This window comes from Danio rerio, chromosome 17 (genome assembly GCF_049306965.1).
Source record: "Danio rerio strain Tuebingen ecotype United States chromosome 17, GRCz12tu, whole genome shotgun sequence".
Classification (NCBI taxonomy): Eukaryota; Metazoa; Chordata; class Actinopteri; order Cypriniformes; family Danionidae; genus Danio; species Danio rerio.
Genome location: NC_133192.1, coordinates 40,065,936 through 40,085,290, shown reverse-complemented (window position 1 = coordinate 40,085,290; position 19,355 = coordinate 40,065,936). Strand labels below are relative to the sequence as shown.

Below are 19,355 nucleotides of genomic sequence, written 5' to 3'. Positions count from 1 at the left end.
TTTTTTATATATAAAAATAAATGTGCTAAATATTTTTTTTTCTTGTGCAGATGTTAGTTTTATCTAATTAATATGTTAGTATTGATTGCATTTTATGCTTTATATGAATTATTGAATGACATTGATTAAATTATATGCCTTATTAATTAAATTAAGTATTTACCCTTCAAGGCTTAATATTAAATTGAAAGACTTTAAAAGAAACAGACAATGTCCAAATGAGTTTAATAAACACTGAAAGTGTTTCACTGATTATATGTAAACGAATAAATATATTTCACATTTAATAAATACATTTTTTAAATATTCATTTCTTTTTCAACAATGTAAAATTTAACATTTCATCTCAATGTCAGTGACGCGGTGGCATAGTGGGTAGCACGATCGCCTCACAGTAAGAAGGTCACTGGTTCGAGCTTCGGCAGGATTAGTTGGCATTTCTGTGTGGAGTTTGCATGTTCTTCCTGTGTTGGTGTGGGATTGCTCTGGTTTCCCCCACAAGCCCAAAGACATTCGTTACAGGTGAATTGGGTAAGCTAAAATTGGCCATAGTGTATGTTTGTGAATGAGTGTGTATGGGTGTTTCCCAGTGATGGGTCGCATCCCAGATTAATAAAGGGACTAAGCCGATAAGAAAATGAATGAATTTCAATGTCAAGAAATGCTTTTAAATCATCACATTACACACATCTCAGTTTTGCGTGGTGCGGCATTATTTAGTCGACTCTGATCTTGTGTGATTTTTCCTTTCTGGTGTTTCCCGTTCTCAATGGAGCAGTCTGACAAAGAAAGCCGATCCTGATTGGTCCTCGTGCGTACATTAAAAATGCTGATTGGCTCACATGCAGAAAGAACCTTATAGAGCCAAGCAAGAGTTCAACTTTGTAAAAAAAACCTTTTTTGTTTTTTTTAAATAAAAAGACTTAAAATGTAAACAACTTATAAAAAAAACATGACATAATGTAAATAAGTTGTCATTTAATAAGAATTTGTAAATAACTAAATTTTGACAAAAAAAAGGTTAGATAGAACCTTATAATTCTAAGGTGACGATATGACTTATTTTCTTTGCTATCTAAGTAGAATGTCATTTTTGTGGCTGTCTTTGGTAAATCATAGTAAAAATGTATGATTTATTTTGCTCATAAAAACCAGAACAAATTCTAAAGTATAGGTGGAAAAGCTGCATTACTCCATTGTAGTTGTAAAGCTTGAACTAAGAGTTTTAAGAAAGTGGTTTACTCATGTAACACATGGCAGATAAATACAGTTCTTTATGCATCATAAATAACTAGATGAAATATGCATGCAATATAAATGGAATTTGCTCCCTGACAGGAAATGCATTCATTAAAAATTCAACATTCATTTTTGCTTGGGTATAAAATCGCCTATATATGTTTTTAATATCAACTGTGTCACTAACCATATGTTGAAAAGATCACATAAAAAGAAAAGGATTCTCAGATTCTATCGGCAAAACGTGGAGATAAACAAACACATAAAATGGACTAGATGTACACTGTGAAGTTTATAATATAACATCACATTCTGTGGTACCTAATATATCCAACAGTATCTCACGGCCATTCGTAACTTTTTAATTTAGTGGCAAATTCGCATTAATTCTTATGATCTCATTCATAATCTCATTCATACAATTTAGCAGAATTTGCATATCCATAACGACAGTTGGGTTTAGGGGTGGGGTTGGGTGCCACGCCTCCTTTTTTAAACCATGCATTTTCCTACGACTGAACTAGTATGAATTAGACACTAAACTGACAAAACATAAAATAGTTGTGTTTCCTTTAAGATCAGGCTGAATATATCCTAATTTAAAAATATAGCATACACACTTCTTCCTCTTAATTTTTTCTTATTTGTTTCAGTTCAGCCAAGAGGTAATTTTGTGATGTATTTATTCTTCATTGTTCACACATAATATGAATTTGCAGGCCAAGCTCACCAAATTTTAACTTTGGGACACAGCAAATTTCTTGAGTTGAGTTTGCTTTACAGGACTTTAAAACTTCTATTCATATGGAACAAACTTTATTGTACTTTCAGTGCTACTTCGAAATTCCTTACTTAGAAATCAGTAACTGATTACAGATTAAATTGTTCTTGAAAATGGTTACATGATGAACATTTCTATAGTCTGCAGGACCCTTCCATCCCACAAGAAGTTTTTTTAGTAGAGGAAAAGGTTCTGTAGAATATTTGAATGTTTTTCATAGAAATAAAAAAAAAATCTAAATAAAGGCCACAGTAGAACCATTTTTGGTTCCTCAAAGAAGCAAATAGTTAAATGAACAGTTTATAAAGGAACTATTTAATGTTTTTCATAGTGTAACACATATTAAAGGATTAGTTCACCAAAAATTCTGTTATTGATTGCTGACCCTTGTATTTTAGATGAAACCCAAGAGCTCTCTGACCCTACACAGACAGCAACCATCTCAAGAAAAAGAACCAAAAACATTGTCAAAACATTTTATGGGACTTTACAAAAACAACTAGGTTCACCTTTGTCTTATATTCCCCTTCAGGTCACAGTGTGTGATTACTACAGTATGACAATGTCATTACAGTCATCAGTGCAACACACAACAATAAAAATATTTGCCCATAATAAACATGTAGACAAAGGTAAACAGTCATTTTTACATATTTTTTTTAGTGCACAAATGTGTTCTTGAAGCTTTATATGATTACAGTTGAATGACTGAAGTCAAGTCACATTGTTGACAATGCTTGAAATTAATTGATTAATTTTCTGGACCAATGCTGTCTATATAGGATAAGAGAGCTCTCAGATTTCATCTAAAATATCTTAAAGAACATAGTTCAACCAAAACTACATTTCTATCATCATTTACTCAGCCTTTATTTGTCCCCAACCTGTTAGTCTTACTTTCTCGACAAAAGAAAATATTTTATAGTAAGCAGGACGCCTTTAACCACTGCCTTCCATAGTATTTGCTTTCCCGACTAAGTTTTTTAGCATTCTTCAAAATATCTTCTTTAGTGATCAACAAAATAAATAATCTCATAGCAATTTGGAACCACTTGAGGGTGAGTAACTAGTCAGTATAGTTTTGGGTGGACTATCCCTTTAACTTCTGCAGATGAACAAAGGTCTCAGAGGATTGGAACTACATAAGGGAGAATAGTTAACAACAGAATTTTCATTTTTGGCTGAACAAAACCTTTAATATTCTGAAACACTTTTCAAATATAAAGAACCTTTTTGTGGACAGAAAAGATTCCATACATATTCGCCAAAAATAATCTTTTCACCAAAAGGTCCACTCTGGAACTAAAGATGTCTCTTCTATACAAACATTTAAGAAACAAAAACAAAAGAAAGACCTTTTGCTAAATATTTAAGACAATAATTCATATTTTAAACAACACTGAAGGTGAATCAATGAAAGAATTTGAAATTTGCTTACCTGACTCGCAGGAATGGCATCCTTAACATTAAAGTAGAAACCAAAGTAGATCATGTTGAAGACGCCGTGCCGTCCTAGCGTGGAGGTCAGGCCCTTATTAAGCCCACGGAGACCAAAGCCGTCTGTGTTTATAATATTTCTGGCCTGTGCAAAAGTAGAGGGTTGCTGCATGGAAGAAACACAGAAACAACGTCACCAGGACCCTCTATGACAAGGCAAAAGCCAAAAACAATAGCGTGATGACAATTAGCAGCTGCAGCCTCTTACCACTTTGAATGAATCCCTGTTGGCCTGTAGGCTCACTTTCACTACTTCAAATGGATTTACAACCAGTGCCTCGGTTAACCCTGACCCCAGGCCAGCCACAGACAGAGCCTAGCAGAGTTACATTACAAGAGAACATGAAGCCACATGACGAACGAGAAAGACACGGAGACTATAAAGAAAGTACCTTTGTGTTTAATTCAGAACAGACTGTATTTTTTTTTTTTAGATGACCAGTCGACACTGAAGGAATGTCACACATAAATGGCATAACTCACAGGAACAATGCTAGTGTGACACTTCGCCTTTCAGGAACGTGTTTGTATAGACGCAGAACTTGACTTTAACCCACAAATGAATGAATGAGTGAATGAATAAAACTGCCGTCGTCAATCATTTTCAGAAAGGAAACACAGACGGGAATCAGAGATGAATGAAGCGGCTCAGACAAAATGACTGGGACAAAGATAAATGACTTCAGATGGCGCAATAACTGCTCGACTGGAGGAGCAAAAGGTTTTATATTTTCATGCTCACAGATTAACAATGGCACCAAATTAACAGCAGTGTTCATTTTCACGTCCAGCTTAAGCTTATTTAGTCACAGTTTTTGTGTTTGAATGAAAAACAGTTTTTGATTTCAGTTAGTACTTTACAATATGAATATGTTATGGATTTATTTTTCAATAAAATAAATTATACATCTAAAAGAATGATTCTTTACTACACTAGAATATAGTGTCAAACATGCATTCTGTAATATTATATCCGCTTTATAAGTGTCTACATAAATGTTTCAAATAGCTTTCAGGAAAACTTAATGTAAATATACCAGTTTCAGTAAAACTGGGTACATGAATGGGTCAAATACTTTTTGTGAAAATAAAACATGAGTGGAATTAGTTAAAAAATCATCCAGTGTAACAACTACATTTATGCACAAATGAAACAAATCATAAGTGAAATACTAAATACATCAAATAATAAGTAAATTGTATATAGTTTATTATATTGCATAAATTATAATACATACATAATACATTTTCTACGATTTTAAACTTTGTCCTTTAATATATCAGCAAAATATTCTTTTTCTATGTCAAATATATAATGATTTTGTTTAAAATAACAATAAATGAAACAAACATGACACATTTTATGATACAAAATTTTTAATACATAATTTTAATACGTTTTTAACCTAAATTTAAAAACAGACAGAAATCATATAGATCTAATGCGGAGGGGCAGAGCATTCCACAATTTAGGACCAGCTACTGCGAAAGAACTATCAGCCCTGCATTTCAGCCTCGACTGATACATAACAATCTCTGGTTTGATGACCAAAGAGACCGACCAGGCAGATGTTCAACAATTCTGACAGAAGGAGCCTAGTCATTTATTCATATGTATACATATTCTGACTTGTACCTATTAAAATATGAATATTTGTACAGTATCGCTTGGTGAATTCACTTGGTGATTATTTCATTTTATTAACCTACAGAAGTTACATCAGAAGTCATTAGCCTTTCGATTTTTTTTGCAACCACTAGAGTGATTATGTTGTATTGAAGACACAGCAATAGCGTCAGATGCAGCACATAGATTTTATAGCACCAGGTTAAACTTTCTGAAAAAAAAAAAAAAAAAAAAAAAAAAAAAATATATATATATATATATATATATATATATATATATATATATATATATATATATATATATATATATATATATATATATATATATATATATATATATACTATAGTGTGCCATAGTGTGCAAGTTTTTTTATATTTATAACCAACATTGGGGGTCGTCTGACATTGGCATTGTTACTTTGGGGGTCGTGAGTTGAAAAGTTTGGGAACCCCTGGTTTAATGGCCAGTGGCATACAAGTATATAGAATAAAAATGCAAAAAAGATACTGGTTTAAATTTCAACACAATAGAATTTACTATTTATAAAAAAAACTTGTCAAAATGTTTTTAGAGTAAAACAGCAAAATAGCGGCTGACAAATTTAGGCGATTCATCTGAATGTCACTCTTAATACCTACATTTATAAAAACACTATTTCTTCAACTTTCCAACCCTGAAGTGAATCAGAATCATTTAAAAAAGTGGCTTTTATGTTTCAAAGATTTTTAAAATAAATTCTTATTTTAAAAATACTCACTGTTTAGTCACTTTAATGGTGAATCGTCCATCTCTTCTTTCGTCAAAACATATTTTAGTCAATAAGCTTGAATAGAATAATGTTGCTTCAAAATAATATGCGGTTAATTTTTACTTTATGATTAGTGACTCTGCATTCAAGCACTTGACCCGTATGTCAGCAGGCTTCAGGCCTACTTTAAAAGTGACAAAGGAGATGTTTGAGTGTGTTTGCATAAGGTGAGCTGGGGATCGTACACACCCACACCCTCAATTAATACCTTCCAAATGTGCACGCACATGTGTGTGTGTGTGTGTGTGTGTGTGTGAGATCACTACACTCGCACATTTGCACTTTATGCACATCTGATTGCATAGCATGTATACATGCTTGTGCATACAATACAAGACAGTGTGTGCGCCTCATTACTCATTTTGTTTCTGAAAACCGGACATCTCCTTGACCGTGTTTACAAAGGCAGCCATTTCTTATTTGTCATATTTCAGCACACGTCTTCATCAATCATACAGTTGTTTCAGCTAAATATATGGCTCAATCACTCGCTTGAATTCACTTACATATGGCAAGCCAGTTTGACTGTTATAAATGCATTTTATTTTTTTATCCACTAGTAGATATCAATAATGGCAACATTTAAAACATTGATTGCCAATTCTTGGTAATTAGATTTTTTGCTTTTTTGCTAAGTAATGCTTTCTTGATTAGAATTTTTGTCTTGTTTTAGTCCCAATATGTGAAAGTTCTTCAATTAAGAAGCATCATGTACAAGTAAAAACTATTCTTGTTTTCAGAAATAATAAGCGTTCTTCCTCAAAACAAGCTAAACAATCAGCCAAGGGGGTAAGCAAAAGATGTGTGTATTCGTATTGAAATAAGATGATTTTGCTTATCCCATTGGCAAATTACTTTACTTGTTTTAAGAAAAAGACTCTTAATTTTGACAAATTATTTCTAAAACAAGACAATATTTTTTACTTGTCAAGAAAACACATCTTGATTTAAGATTTTTTTCAGATATTTGAACTTGAAACGAGATTTTTGCAGTGTAATCACATTTTCTATATCAGGAATTACATTTATACTAGCAAGAATGGTAATTCTTGATATCAATAATGAGATTATTTCTCACAGCAATTGAATTTATATCAGTAATTTAATTTCAGATAGGAAAATAAGTGTAATTCTTGATATCTGAAATTTTACTTGTACTAAATTTATCAAGAACTAAATTTCTGCTAGTTTTACAGGTGTTTTCTTATTATTTATGGTTGTGAATTGTATAGTGGGATTTTTATCTCTGCTTTGTCCACTTTTGATTTAGAAAAATCATCTCTGCAGGTTTAACAAAGAGACTTTTCATGATATTTGAGTAGTTTGAGACAATATATATTGTTTAAGAAATAATATATATAGAGAAATAATGCACTGCCAGCTTGTTTTTGGACTGTATTTTAAAACACCAACCCAGAAAATATATTACTATTACTATTAAAATTTCAATAAAAGTCAACTTTTCAACATGAAAATCTCTTAATGCAAAGATCAATGTCCCATAATGCAATTCAAAAGGATAAATAAGTGGGAAAAACATGAATTACAAAATGCTGAAAACTCAATTTACAGAAAGCAATTTTAAAGTGTGATGACACTACTTGAAGGGGTGTTTCACCGTCATGAAACCTTTCTAAATATAACATGACACGTCATGAATGTATGAGATTTTATGCATGCTTATGATGACTGTCATTAAGTGTCATTAGCTCTGTTATGATATTTTAAATGCAAAGGTCACATTGTTTGTGATGTCTTTGTTGTGACAACTTGACAAACAAACAAAACCTGTCATAAACATGATAATCACAAGGTCATAACTGTATCATACATTTTATAACAGTGTCATTAATATGTTTCTTGACTACAGTGGTACAAATTGAATATCAATTCAATTCAACATTATTTGTATAGCATTTTCACAATAATTATTGTTTCAAAACAGCTTTACAAAAGGTGCAGATGATTGCATTACAATCAAATTCGGAAATGTTAAGATAATTAGTTACCATAAATGTATTAATTACTAATAACTTTAACTAATTAACTAGTAACTGATAGCTTTAAACAGGTAAAGTTATTATATAAACATACTTAACCTGCAGTTCAATACACTGTAAAACCCATTTGAGGAAAACAATTGCAGCAAACTGTTTGAGTTTTAAAACCAAATGGTTTGAGTACTGTAAAATTATATATACTGAATCATCTTCACTTATTCTATTTGAATTAATATCATCAAACATTTAGAGTATAAGTAACTTAAAGATTTTATGTTCACTTATCAAATCTGAGTTCCGTTAACTTAAACGAATCGAGTCCAAACAAAGTTGGTCAACTTAAAGGGTTTGCCGCAATCAGTTTCCTCAAACCATTTTAATAGCTATATAGTTGTTAGGACTTAATTTGTTATAATACCTAAACACAAATAGATTTTAACATAAAGCAAAAACTAGCACATGTTAACAGGAAATTACATGAAAAGGAGGTATTTCAAGCAGTGGTGGGCTGTTATAGGCACGTTAACGTGAGACTCTTATCGGGCAATAAAAAAAATATATCGTCGTTAATCTATTCTCAAAGTGAACATTTCATTCATGGCCCCATGACAAACTGGGGTATTAGATGAAAAAAAAAGGAGTAAGGACTGGTGAGAGTGTTATGGAATTTAATAACGCACACCAAATGGAAAAAAAATTAAATAAAACTTCCGCATTTTGCGATGTGTGTGTGTGTGTGTGTGTGTGTGTGTGTGTGTGTGTGTGTGTGTGTGTGTGTGTGTGTGTGTGTGTGTGCGTTCCTTTAATGACAGACGCGTGTGTGGATCTTGTCGGAAAATATGGTGAAAAGTCCTACATGACGGTAATAGGTTGATCGCTGTGTTTACTTCAATAAATCCACTAATATCTGCATACTCCACATGTCTTAATTCCATTTCTGTTTAGCTCAGTTATGACTGGAATTAAGGTAATCAAAAAGCGCTGTTTTGAGCTTATGTAGGCCTACAGTTCAAAATGTATTCTTAACTAAATAAACAGTTAGTAAACACAAGTACATCTTATTGAACATCATTTTTTTTTATCACTAATTATCACAGTAGAACAGTTTCTCAAGCTGTTTGTGACGCATTTTGGAAACAGGAGATGAGCAACTGGTCTAATGCGCCACCTGGCTTGAGAAACCCGTTCTCAAAGACTTATTATTTGGGTAGCACACATATTCTGAATGCCTTTGGCAGAATTCAAATGAGCCATTTTAATCTAGATTGATCTAGATTGATTCCGATAATAGTCTAGATTAATCTAGATTAAAAAAAAAATAACCTATGCCCACCTATAATTTTAAGACTAATTTATTTAAATAAACTATTTATTTCAGTTGAGCATATCAAGTACAAAACAAGTTATCATGTATTAAACAACTGGTCCTTGGATGCAGAGCAAATGTAATCAATAAATTGGTGTTAACAGTAGCCAATATAGGTGATGTCTGTAAATATTAATGATGCTTTTATAAAATAACTTGACAATTTTAAACACAAGTTTTAAAAACAATTGTTTGTTCTATTGGAAAAAAAGTGATCAGAAAAAAATATCTTTGACATGATTATAATGACCCCAAGACAGTCATGTTTATTCCAGATTTATGACAAGTTTTGTTGTGTTGTTAATGTCAAGTTTTTTCAACAAAAACAGATTATGGTGTATTTGAATTCAAATTTTAAATTCTGGATTAAAATTCATTTAAAAAAAGCTTTACTTAATTTTTAAATTTATTTTAACTTCTGAAAATGTCAATGAAATTGAAGACTTCACAAGCCTTGAATGAATCTACGTCTAAACGGCTTGCCACACTCACTCTCACACACTCCACACATCACTCTTCTGTTCCCTGTGCCTGTGGGCTGTGTGTGTGGATTGACATCTCTAGCTGGAGAAGGCGGAGACAGGTGTGATTGATAAGGCAGGTGGAGGTTTTAAGGCTGAAGACGCGAGATCCGCCGCTGGGCTCAGCCATCAAGCCTGCTGCCACACTGACAGACTGCTGTCTAAGTAATGGGCGATCTCTCATACGCCTGGCTGAGCAGCATTCGTCTCGATTACAGCTCGCACTCTCTGCCAGAATGCCATGTAATGAGGAGAGTGCTTGGCTTGACTGTGAATGTGATTGTGTGTACAGTGTCTTATATCAGATGACTTACCATGCCGGGCGATAAAGAAGTAAAGCTCAACAGCTTCTTGTACTGCTCAAAGGTAAAAAACTGCGAAAAAAAGAGATCAGGATAACTTGTCAGGAAGTGTTTTCAGACGCAAAATGCACGCAGACAAGATGAATGCTCACACCTTGAGCAAACACAGCTCAACTGTAGTGAATGAGAACACTCGAGCTGTCAACATGACACTGCGCAAACAGAAATACCCACATAGATGACTAGCAGTGCAGAGTAGAATTCTTTATATTAAGTTAAGCATCGCTCGGCTTGACAGATATTAGATAATAAAACATCCAGCAAGACTGATGGAGGCCAGGGCCTGTAGATATGCTGTTCAGTTGGTTTAAAGCACCAGATGTGGAGCGTCAGGTGGATTCATGGATCACTATTTAAGGATACTCTTTTTTTTTAAACTCATTCTCATGTCATTGCAAATCCTTATGACTATTTATTCTGTGGAGTACAAAAGGTGGTTTGAAAAATGTCCCGGCCACTCTTTTCAGTACAAAGTGAGTGAGGACTGGAGCTGTCAAGCTCCAAAATGATAAATGTAGCACCAACTTGTGCCCTATATTTCAAGTCTTTACAAAAGTGTTTTTTTTTTTTTTACCCTGAAGAACAGATCAAGAAGAGATTTTGTTATCTGCATTAAATTAAATCGACAAAATTATTTTTATATATGGAAATGCATATTTAAATAAAAACTAAACAAAACTAAATAAAACAAAACAAAACAAAAAACTAAATAAAACAAAAATAAATAAAAATAAATAAAATAAACTAAATTAAATTAAACTAAATAAAAAACTAAATATAATATCACAAAATAAAATAAAAAAAATAAATCAAAGTAAAATAAAATAAAACAAAACCAAATCAAATTAAAATAAATTAAATGAAAAAAATAGAACTAAAAAAAAAAATAAAAAATAAAAATGTTAAAAAAATAAAAAATAAATCAAAAATAAATAAATGGATAAAACAAAATAAAACAAAAACAAAACAAAAAACTAATAAAAATAAATACAATCATATAAAATAAAACTTAATAAAACTAAACTAAATTAAATTAAATTAAATTAAAAAATAAAACAAAATATAGTAAAACAAATTAAAATAAAACTAAATAAAAAATAATAAAATACAATAAAATAAAATAAATTAATTTGAAAAAAAAAAACATTGTTCATTTCTGAACCAACTAACAGAATATTATAAGATACAAGGATTTTAGTTAAGAGAGCTAAAGATTGTTTAGAGAGTTTTTATTGTTCTAGTTCACTCTGGATGATACATTCACATATCAGTCAATAATCTGGTGACTGCACCTACACTAAAAAGGGAAGATTTCAGCAAACAGCAGATTAAATCTTTAATCTCTTTGACAAAAGCTTAAAGAATACTTAGGTTATGCTGAACTAACTGCATGTAGACTACTTTGCAGAATGCCAAATCACATTCATCGCAATTTCATAAACAAACAATCTCAGGTTCCATGAGAAACAGGGCAACACTTTCCATGAAGTTCGTGCTCATAATAAATAACAGCTGCATTTATAATGCATAACAGTTCAATAAACGTCTGTTCTTTAAAAATATCTAAAAAGACACAACAAAACCTTTCATTTTTCTTAATTACAGTTTTATCGCCACATTTATAATAGTATTATTAATACTTATTAGTAACATATTTCAGATTAAACATGTTCATAACACATTATACAATGATATAATTAGCAGACATGACTGTATTTATAAAGAAACAATTTTAAAACCTTGTTATGTTATAGTTAGACGTATTGTGAGTCACAATATGGTTACTAAACTGTATAAATGCGCCATTTGGGCTTGGTTCTGTAGCACTAACCTTTATTTTTAAGAGTGTCATTCAAACAACTTGAATGACATGAGAAGGACTACATGATGACAGAATTTCCATGTCAGGTGAAGATTTTTTTCAGTTAAACTGTTAAAGCATGTTAAGTCTACCAATCGAAAGCAAATAATGGGCTCGCTCTTCTTTCAGACAGCCATTGTGAGGAACCCATAACCGATGGCCTAAAGCCACACTAAGTGCTCATCTAAACTCAAGCGTGTATATACACACTGTTTATACATGATACTGAAGTGAGGCCAGTAGCAATATCTATCCATGTAGGTCAATAATGGGAGTTTTCAACAGCAAACACATGTGGCATGACGACAAACACAGAGAGGGGATGAGTGTTTTTGCTGAGGACATTCATATGTGGTCTGTGTGTGTGTGTGTGTGTGTGTGTGTGTGTTTACACTCTGCAGGCCAGGTTGCAAAAGATCAGAGTGTGTATAGTTTAAGTGATGGGTTTAAGCTTGGAGTCAAATGCTGTTCCTGTTACCTTCACTGCTCTTTTTGGGGTCTCGGCCAAAATGGGGGGAAGGATTCCCTTGTAGAAGCCATAGACCCTGTTGAGAAAATAGACATCAATCTATGAGTTTAAGATGCTTATTAAATTAATAAAGATTTAAGAACAGGCAACATTTAAACATTTATTTAGCCCATTAAAGGATCACCTAAAACTTTCCTAACTATGTACTCACACTCAAGAGGTTATAAACCAGGGGTGCCCAAACATTTTTGTATGAAAGGCCAAAAACCAAATATCACTGAGAGCAGTTGCCCAAAGATAAATATAGCAAATTATTTTACATTAAAGTTGCCATGGGTCATTTCCTAATTCATTTCATATTATTTTCAATAAATGGAAAACATTGCTTTACATTGTATTAACAATTTTTTTTTATTATAACTCCCTAACCAAAACCATAACCAATCCCATTTATTACACATTGAAGCTTAATGCTGAATACACTAGTCAAGCAGAATCTGCCCTTGATTTGCTCACCAAAGTCTCTGTGTTGTCCTCTAACCGTCAGTGGACAGTATGCACATTTTAAAATAAATCTGATTAATTTTAAATGAAAAGATTACATTTTTTTACGATTTTCAGAACAATAAAACAAACAAATAAAAGATTTAGTAAAATATGAAATGACAGTCTCTAAACCAACATTATTGTTCTTACTCTCTTCTCAGATGGGATGGTGGGCCAAATCAAAGGCAACCATGGGCCATCTTTGGCCAGCGGGCCCTAGTTTGGGATTCTCTGTTCTAAACTTTTATGACTTTTGTTGAACACAAAACAAGATATTCAAAAAAAAAAAAAAAAAAAAAAGTTAGAAAAATCCAGCCACTGACATCCATAGTAAAAGTCAATTGCTTTTTTCCACCAGCATTCTTCAGTATATTTTCCTTTATAAGAAACTCATCAGATATGGAAAACATAGAAGATGATTCAGGGGTGGCAGAATTTTAAACTATCCCATTAAAATGTGCAGAAACCACAAATTGTTTGTTATTAGACTTAATTGAGAATGAAATGTTACTATGTATGGTAATCATCAAACCAGAGTGATTTTAGCTGTACAAAAATGTAATTCTGACACCCAAGATGATGCTGTCTAAATATGACAAGTGATTTATGCATGATTTATGAATGAATGAGCATGTGAAACTATACAAAACTTTTACCTATTAAAAAAAGAACAGAAACTGCATCAGTTGAACAAATACCCATTAGATTCTGCAGCACAACTCGCAAGCGTCATTAGTTAGTTAGTTAACATTATTTGTCCACGTATCAAAATTTCATTTGGCATTTATAGAAATAAATAATTTAAAAACCTAACATACCATGGTTCCCCTTCTCTAAATAACTATCCAGTATACTGGACATCAACTGCTACTAAGAAAGAAAGAAATTAAAAACTTAACTGCTTGAGGTATAAATGATAATTTAGTCCCACTTCTTAAGCATCTGGTAACACAAAGTCCACAACCTAATGGTAACAATTTAAAAGTGTATGATAAAGAATGCCTTTATTGAAAATCATGAAAGCCTTATTTAATACTTTTTCTTTGTATCCGCTAGATAAGTCGTGACAAATGAAATACTGTTTCTGGGTCCAAGCAGCTACTTATTCATTCATTCACTTCATTTATGACCACTTTAAAGTCCTATCACACATGGTATACACATCAGTCTCTGGACTTAAAAAATGTATAAAAAATATCACTTTCTGGCCATCTGATATTAGGCATGGATATATATATATATATATATATATATATATATATATATATATATATATATATATATATATATATATATATATATATATATATATATATATATATATATATATATATATATATATATATATATATATATATATATATATATCGATTGTGATTTTTCTGAAAGCATTACATCGCTTTGTAAATGTGTATTATTATTAACATTTAACAAGTCTCCCCATACAATTGCTGTTATTACCACCTTTCCCAGTTGCCTCTTCTGGGCCTCAGAAGCCCTCATATTATCCATATTAAATAAATGTGCACGCGATGCTGAAGAGAAGACAAAGCAAATTTTTTTTTCAGTGGCAGACAAAGGTGTTTTTGGAGCTCCGTTTGATCACAGTTACTAAAGTGAATATTTTGACAATTTTCTACCTTTTTTAGCATGAAGGTCTCAAGGGATTGGAACAACATAAGGGGGATTAATTAATAATAGAATAATTTTGTTTTCAATATTAATAGTTAAAGTATTTTAATAGTTAGTCAACTGTGTTCATTGATTCTAACAATCATATGACAACAGAATCATCTCTCATGGGGATTCATAACACTCGAATAAAGGTATTTATATGAAACAATTTATTCAACAGAGCTGTGATTCATAGAGAAGCACGCAAACAGCTGCCATTATCACAGAATAATTATCTCGATTGCATTATTATCCGATTTAATTAATTTGGTTTTGAACACAATTTTGCGTAGCTTCTCAGTTAACTACAACTCTGCGCAGTAAATGTTGCTCTACTTTAAAGCATTAGCTGGAAGTTTACTAGAACTCTCTTTACTGACAAAATGCACATGAACATTCATCATTGTTTCATCACAGAGCCTCAAATCATACTGCGCTGCTTTAACCCAAAGCACACGCATTACAATCAACCTTCCTACAATTTTAACTCCTTATTATCCTTTCATCCTTAAGCTTTCTTAAAAGCCACATAACAAGGATTCATCCATTTAATAGTACTCATCCATCAAACAAAGCGCTCCTCCAAAAGCAACGTTGAGTGTGATGAAAGTGTCTCGAACAAGTGATCATAAGAAGTGATCATAAGAAACCCATTTAGGAATGAATCTTGGTTTACCACTTGAGAGATCAGATCATTGAAAGTGCTAACATTTTTTTTTTTAAAAGTGTAAACCATTGTCCAATGTGGTCTTAGAATTCTGTTTCAAATCAAAAATTTAAATTCTCAATTCAAAATCAAATTTAAATTCTCAAACCTATTTTGTTCAAAGAATCAATCCCTTCATTTGACAAAAAGATCTGTGAATGTCTAGATTTTGGAGATGGGTCTGGATTCAGACTTCATGCACTTGCAAGGTGAGCTGCATGCAATACTTCTTTATGTGCACACCCAACCTCAACCCTAAGCCTATCCCCCACAGTGCTCAATAGCCATAGGATGATGACCAGTTTAAAGGTTTACTGTGGTTTGGAAAAGTCAAGGTTTTAAAACTGCCAGAATTTTCTGTTACATTCTATACATTTTCTCTGTTTATTAATGTGTTTTTTGCAACTATTTTATTTCATTTTTAGGGGGAACAGTATCTCCAGCAGAAAAGGAGGCTCCACAACAAAAGCTACTGTTCCAAAATATTTCAAATGTTTCTTGAAATGAAACATACTGTGATCAACAGGGGAAAAGTTTTTTTCCATACACTTAAAAAGAACATATTTAGGAGCAGTAATTACAATACCGTAAAACCATGATATTTTATACCATCACAATCTTATTCTGGCCCATGCCTATTGCACACTTCAACACACAAACACACACACACAATGAGAATCTGCTGTTTTAACAGTTTTAAATGAATACTGTCTTGCTTGTTTTTACATCAGAAAATATACCCTTTACTTCAGTCAAAAACAAGTGATTAAACATTCATTAAAACTCCACACTGATGACTGAAACACCTAAACAGAGTTTGTGATGAGGATCAAGTCGTTTCTTCATGCAAAACAGATTTGAGTGTAAAAAAAACTTGAAATAATGTGTGATTTTTTTTATGTTTTGTTGTATTTTGGATACGGTTTGATTTGTTGAATGAATTAAGTTGTTTGGGGACTTTAATTATGACGTCAAAATTGCGGAGCCTTCCGCATGTATATATTGCGTTTAGTAATGAATGAAAACAAAGTATGGAATGCTAGGTGAAACACGGTAAAAGGGGCACAGGTATATGGTTGCTTCACGGATTCCTCCTTCATGAGTTATAGCTCCTGGTTTGAGGGAAAAATTAGGTAATTTGGTTTATTTGTTTAGGATTAATGTTTGATTGTTGATGTTGGCTTAATGTTTTAACTTTCGGGATTCATTTGTGTTTGTTTTTTGTTTATTTTCTCTCTAGTTTTTATGCTGATTAATGATGAAATAATACATACTAATTCTACAGAGTGTGACCAATAAATTAATCGTGAACCATCAGTGAAAGACTTAGTCATGTTTTAACCAGGACGCTACATGCTTTATATTAGAGGTTTAGTGAAGGTGGGTGATTTTTGGCCCAAAGGGTCAATGGTGTATGTAGCATTTTAGGACAACAGCAAGGCTAAGACACAGATTTGACTCCTATTTTCAACTATTTGACATCTTGACTCACGGTACCACACACAGCATGTGCCAATTCTATGGAAATCCACCCCCATTATCATTCAGTGAGCTCAGCTTCAGTTGTCATGCTCCACTGTTTCCAGGGTACTGAACAGGTTAAACTGGTCTAAACACACAAACAAGCACTTATAAATGAAAAACAAAAAGCCCTAAACCAAATAGACTACATTTTTCGGTTTCCAATGTCTAAACAGCTTAAGACAGTCAAATCGTTTCTTGGCATTTGTGTCAAAACGGGTGAGATTCTTCAGCGTCTACCATATAATTATTAGTCAAGGAAGCATAACTGTTGCAGTATACCTTCAAAGAAAATAGCTCAAAGGGATACTTATTAAATTATAGAGTTTGAACTGCAAATAGACATACATGGCAACCTTCAACTGGTATCTGTATGATAAGCAAATTAACACATAAACAGTCTTTGTCTTCCAGCAGCATTATCACTAATATCTTTGCTCATTTGATTATACCTAAAGAGCTGAAATAAGTTTGAAGTTATCTAGATGCCACTCTAACTTGGCTACTTGCATAACTGTCGTGAAATGGGTTCAACGTTTTAACGACACCAAGTGTATATAAAGAGCGATTTGTTTCTTTACTTTAAAAGTAAAGCCATTGCCTTAAAAGCAACAAGTTGATTTGACCTAAAAAAGGTCAGTAAACGCTGTCTTAAGTTTTATAATTATGCACATAGTTTGTTTACTTATAAGTTACAAGGCATCTCATTTACTCTCTCTCTTTAAGTAAAGTCAACATATCGCTTTTTACAGTGTAACTTTAAGGTTTATGTTATATTCCAATATTAGCTTTGATGTTAAATATGAAATAAGCCATCATGGACATTCACAGCTCAACGGTGAGCAAAAAGAAGTGTCTAGTTTAAAGATTCCAGTCAGATCAATGCTTCGGCACGTTCACGCCAACTCTAAATGCAGACATGTGCACTTTGAGAAGCAGACATTGTTTGGAGAGCACATGTACTTTTTCTGAAGCTGAAACCTGACTCTGTTTTGCTTTCTGTCAATCTGAAAGTCAGGACAAGCCCGAGCAAGGGAAACACCTGAGCTTTTCTTTCTCTCATACAAAAAACAAAAAACAAAAAAAACAACAACACAACTCTGCAGTATGGTAAAGAGCTAACATTTACCTAGAGTTGTGTGTGTAGGTTCGGTATTGTAGTTAAATGTCAAAAAGAAAAGGTCAGCCATTGGATATATTGTGTGGTGTGATACAATTGGATAGTATAGGAATGACAATACATGTGGATGTTTGAAATTATCATGCAATTTTGCCTAGTTTTTAAGTTGTATTCTAGTTAAACTTTATTTAAAAACTTACTTTCATGCTTTGGAGTCCTCACACTGTTAAGTTTAAGTATTCAAATTGAGAATGAAGATGATACCGACTTGTTCTGCACTTGAAAACTTGAATAAATTGATGCAGCAATGTTATAACAAATTTAATCAGTTTCAAAAACTTTCTATGCTATATGTCAGAGGTATTCAACGTATTGGACTAAAACTAATTACTGACACGATATGCTCATCAATCACATTAATCACAGTTAAACTGCTATCAGTGTCAGTATTTTGGCAACACTTAAGCCATAATACAGTCCAGTTTGTTAACATTAATAACAATGGGTCGGATTTCACCAACTAAAAATAACCAGCACTTTCATAAAATGTGTTATTGTTTTGAGTGTTAAAATGTATGATTTCATAAACCTTAATGTATGCATATTTTTAAACTTCAATGTATACATGTATAAAATAATGTATTAAATTAACGTGTTTATATTGTGAAAGAATAATTCTGACTTTAACAGTATATAAATTTATATATACACACACACAGTTGAAGTCAGAATTATTAGCCCAAATGATTTTTTCTTTTTTTTTTTTTGTATTATTTCCCAATTGATGTTTAACAGAGCAAGGAAATTGTCTGTCTGATAATATTTTTTTTTCTGGAGAAAGTCTTAGTTGCTTTATTGAGCCTAAAATAAAAGCAGTTATATATTTTTTTAAAACATTTTAAGGTCAATATTATTAGCCCCTTTAGCTATATTTTTTCAATACTCTACAGAACAAGCAATAGTTATACAATACTAGTTAATACTAGTTAACCTAATTAAGCCTTTAAATGTCACTTTAAGCTGTATAGAAGTGTCTTGAAAAATATCTAGTCAATTATTATTTACTGTCATCATGGGAAAGAGAAAATAAATCAGTTATTAGATATGAGTTATTAAAACTATTATGTTTAGAAATGTGTTGAAAAAATCTTTTATTTGTTAAACAGAAATTAGGGAAATAATTAAACATAAACACACGCACATGCACCTTATGTTATGTTAAATATTATTTCTATTTGGCAAAAAAATCATTTTGTG

At 32.1% G+C, this 19,355-nt stretch overlaps 1 protein-coding gene across 2 annotated transcripts in view; it reads right to left on the bottom strand.

Moving 5' to 3' along the window:
- Positions 1-19,355, bottom strand: part of slc25a21 (solute carrier family 25 member 21) — a 203,162-nt gene that overhangs the window by 15,995 nt on the left and 167,812 nt on the right. For both annotated transcript variants that reach the window (NM_001076632.1, XM_068214456.2), the window contains 4 exon segments: positions 3,459-3,623; positions 3,726-3,833; positions 10,154-10,213; positions 12,541-12,607. In NM_001076632.1, coding sequence (NP_001070100.1) covers positions 3,459-3,623; positions 3,726-3,833; positions 10,154-10,213; positions 12,541-12,607 — 400 coding nt within the window.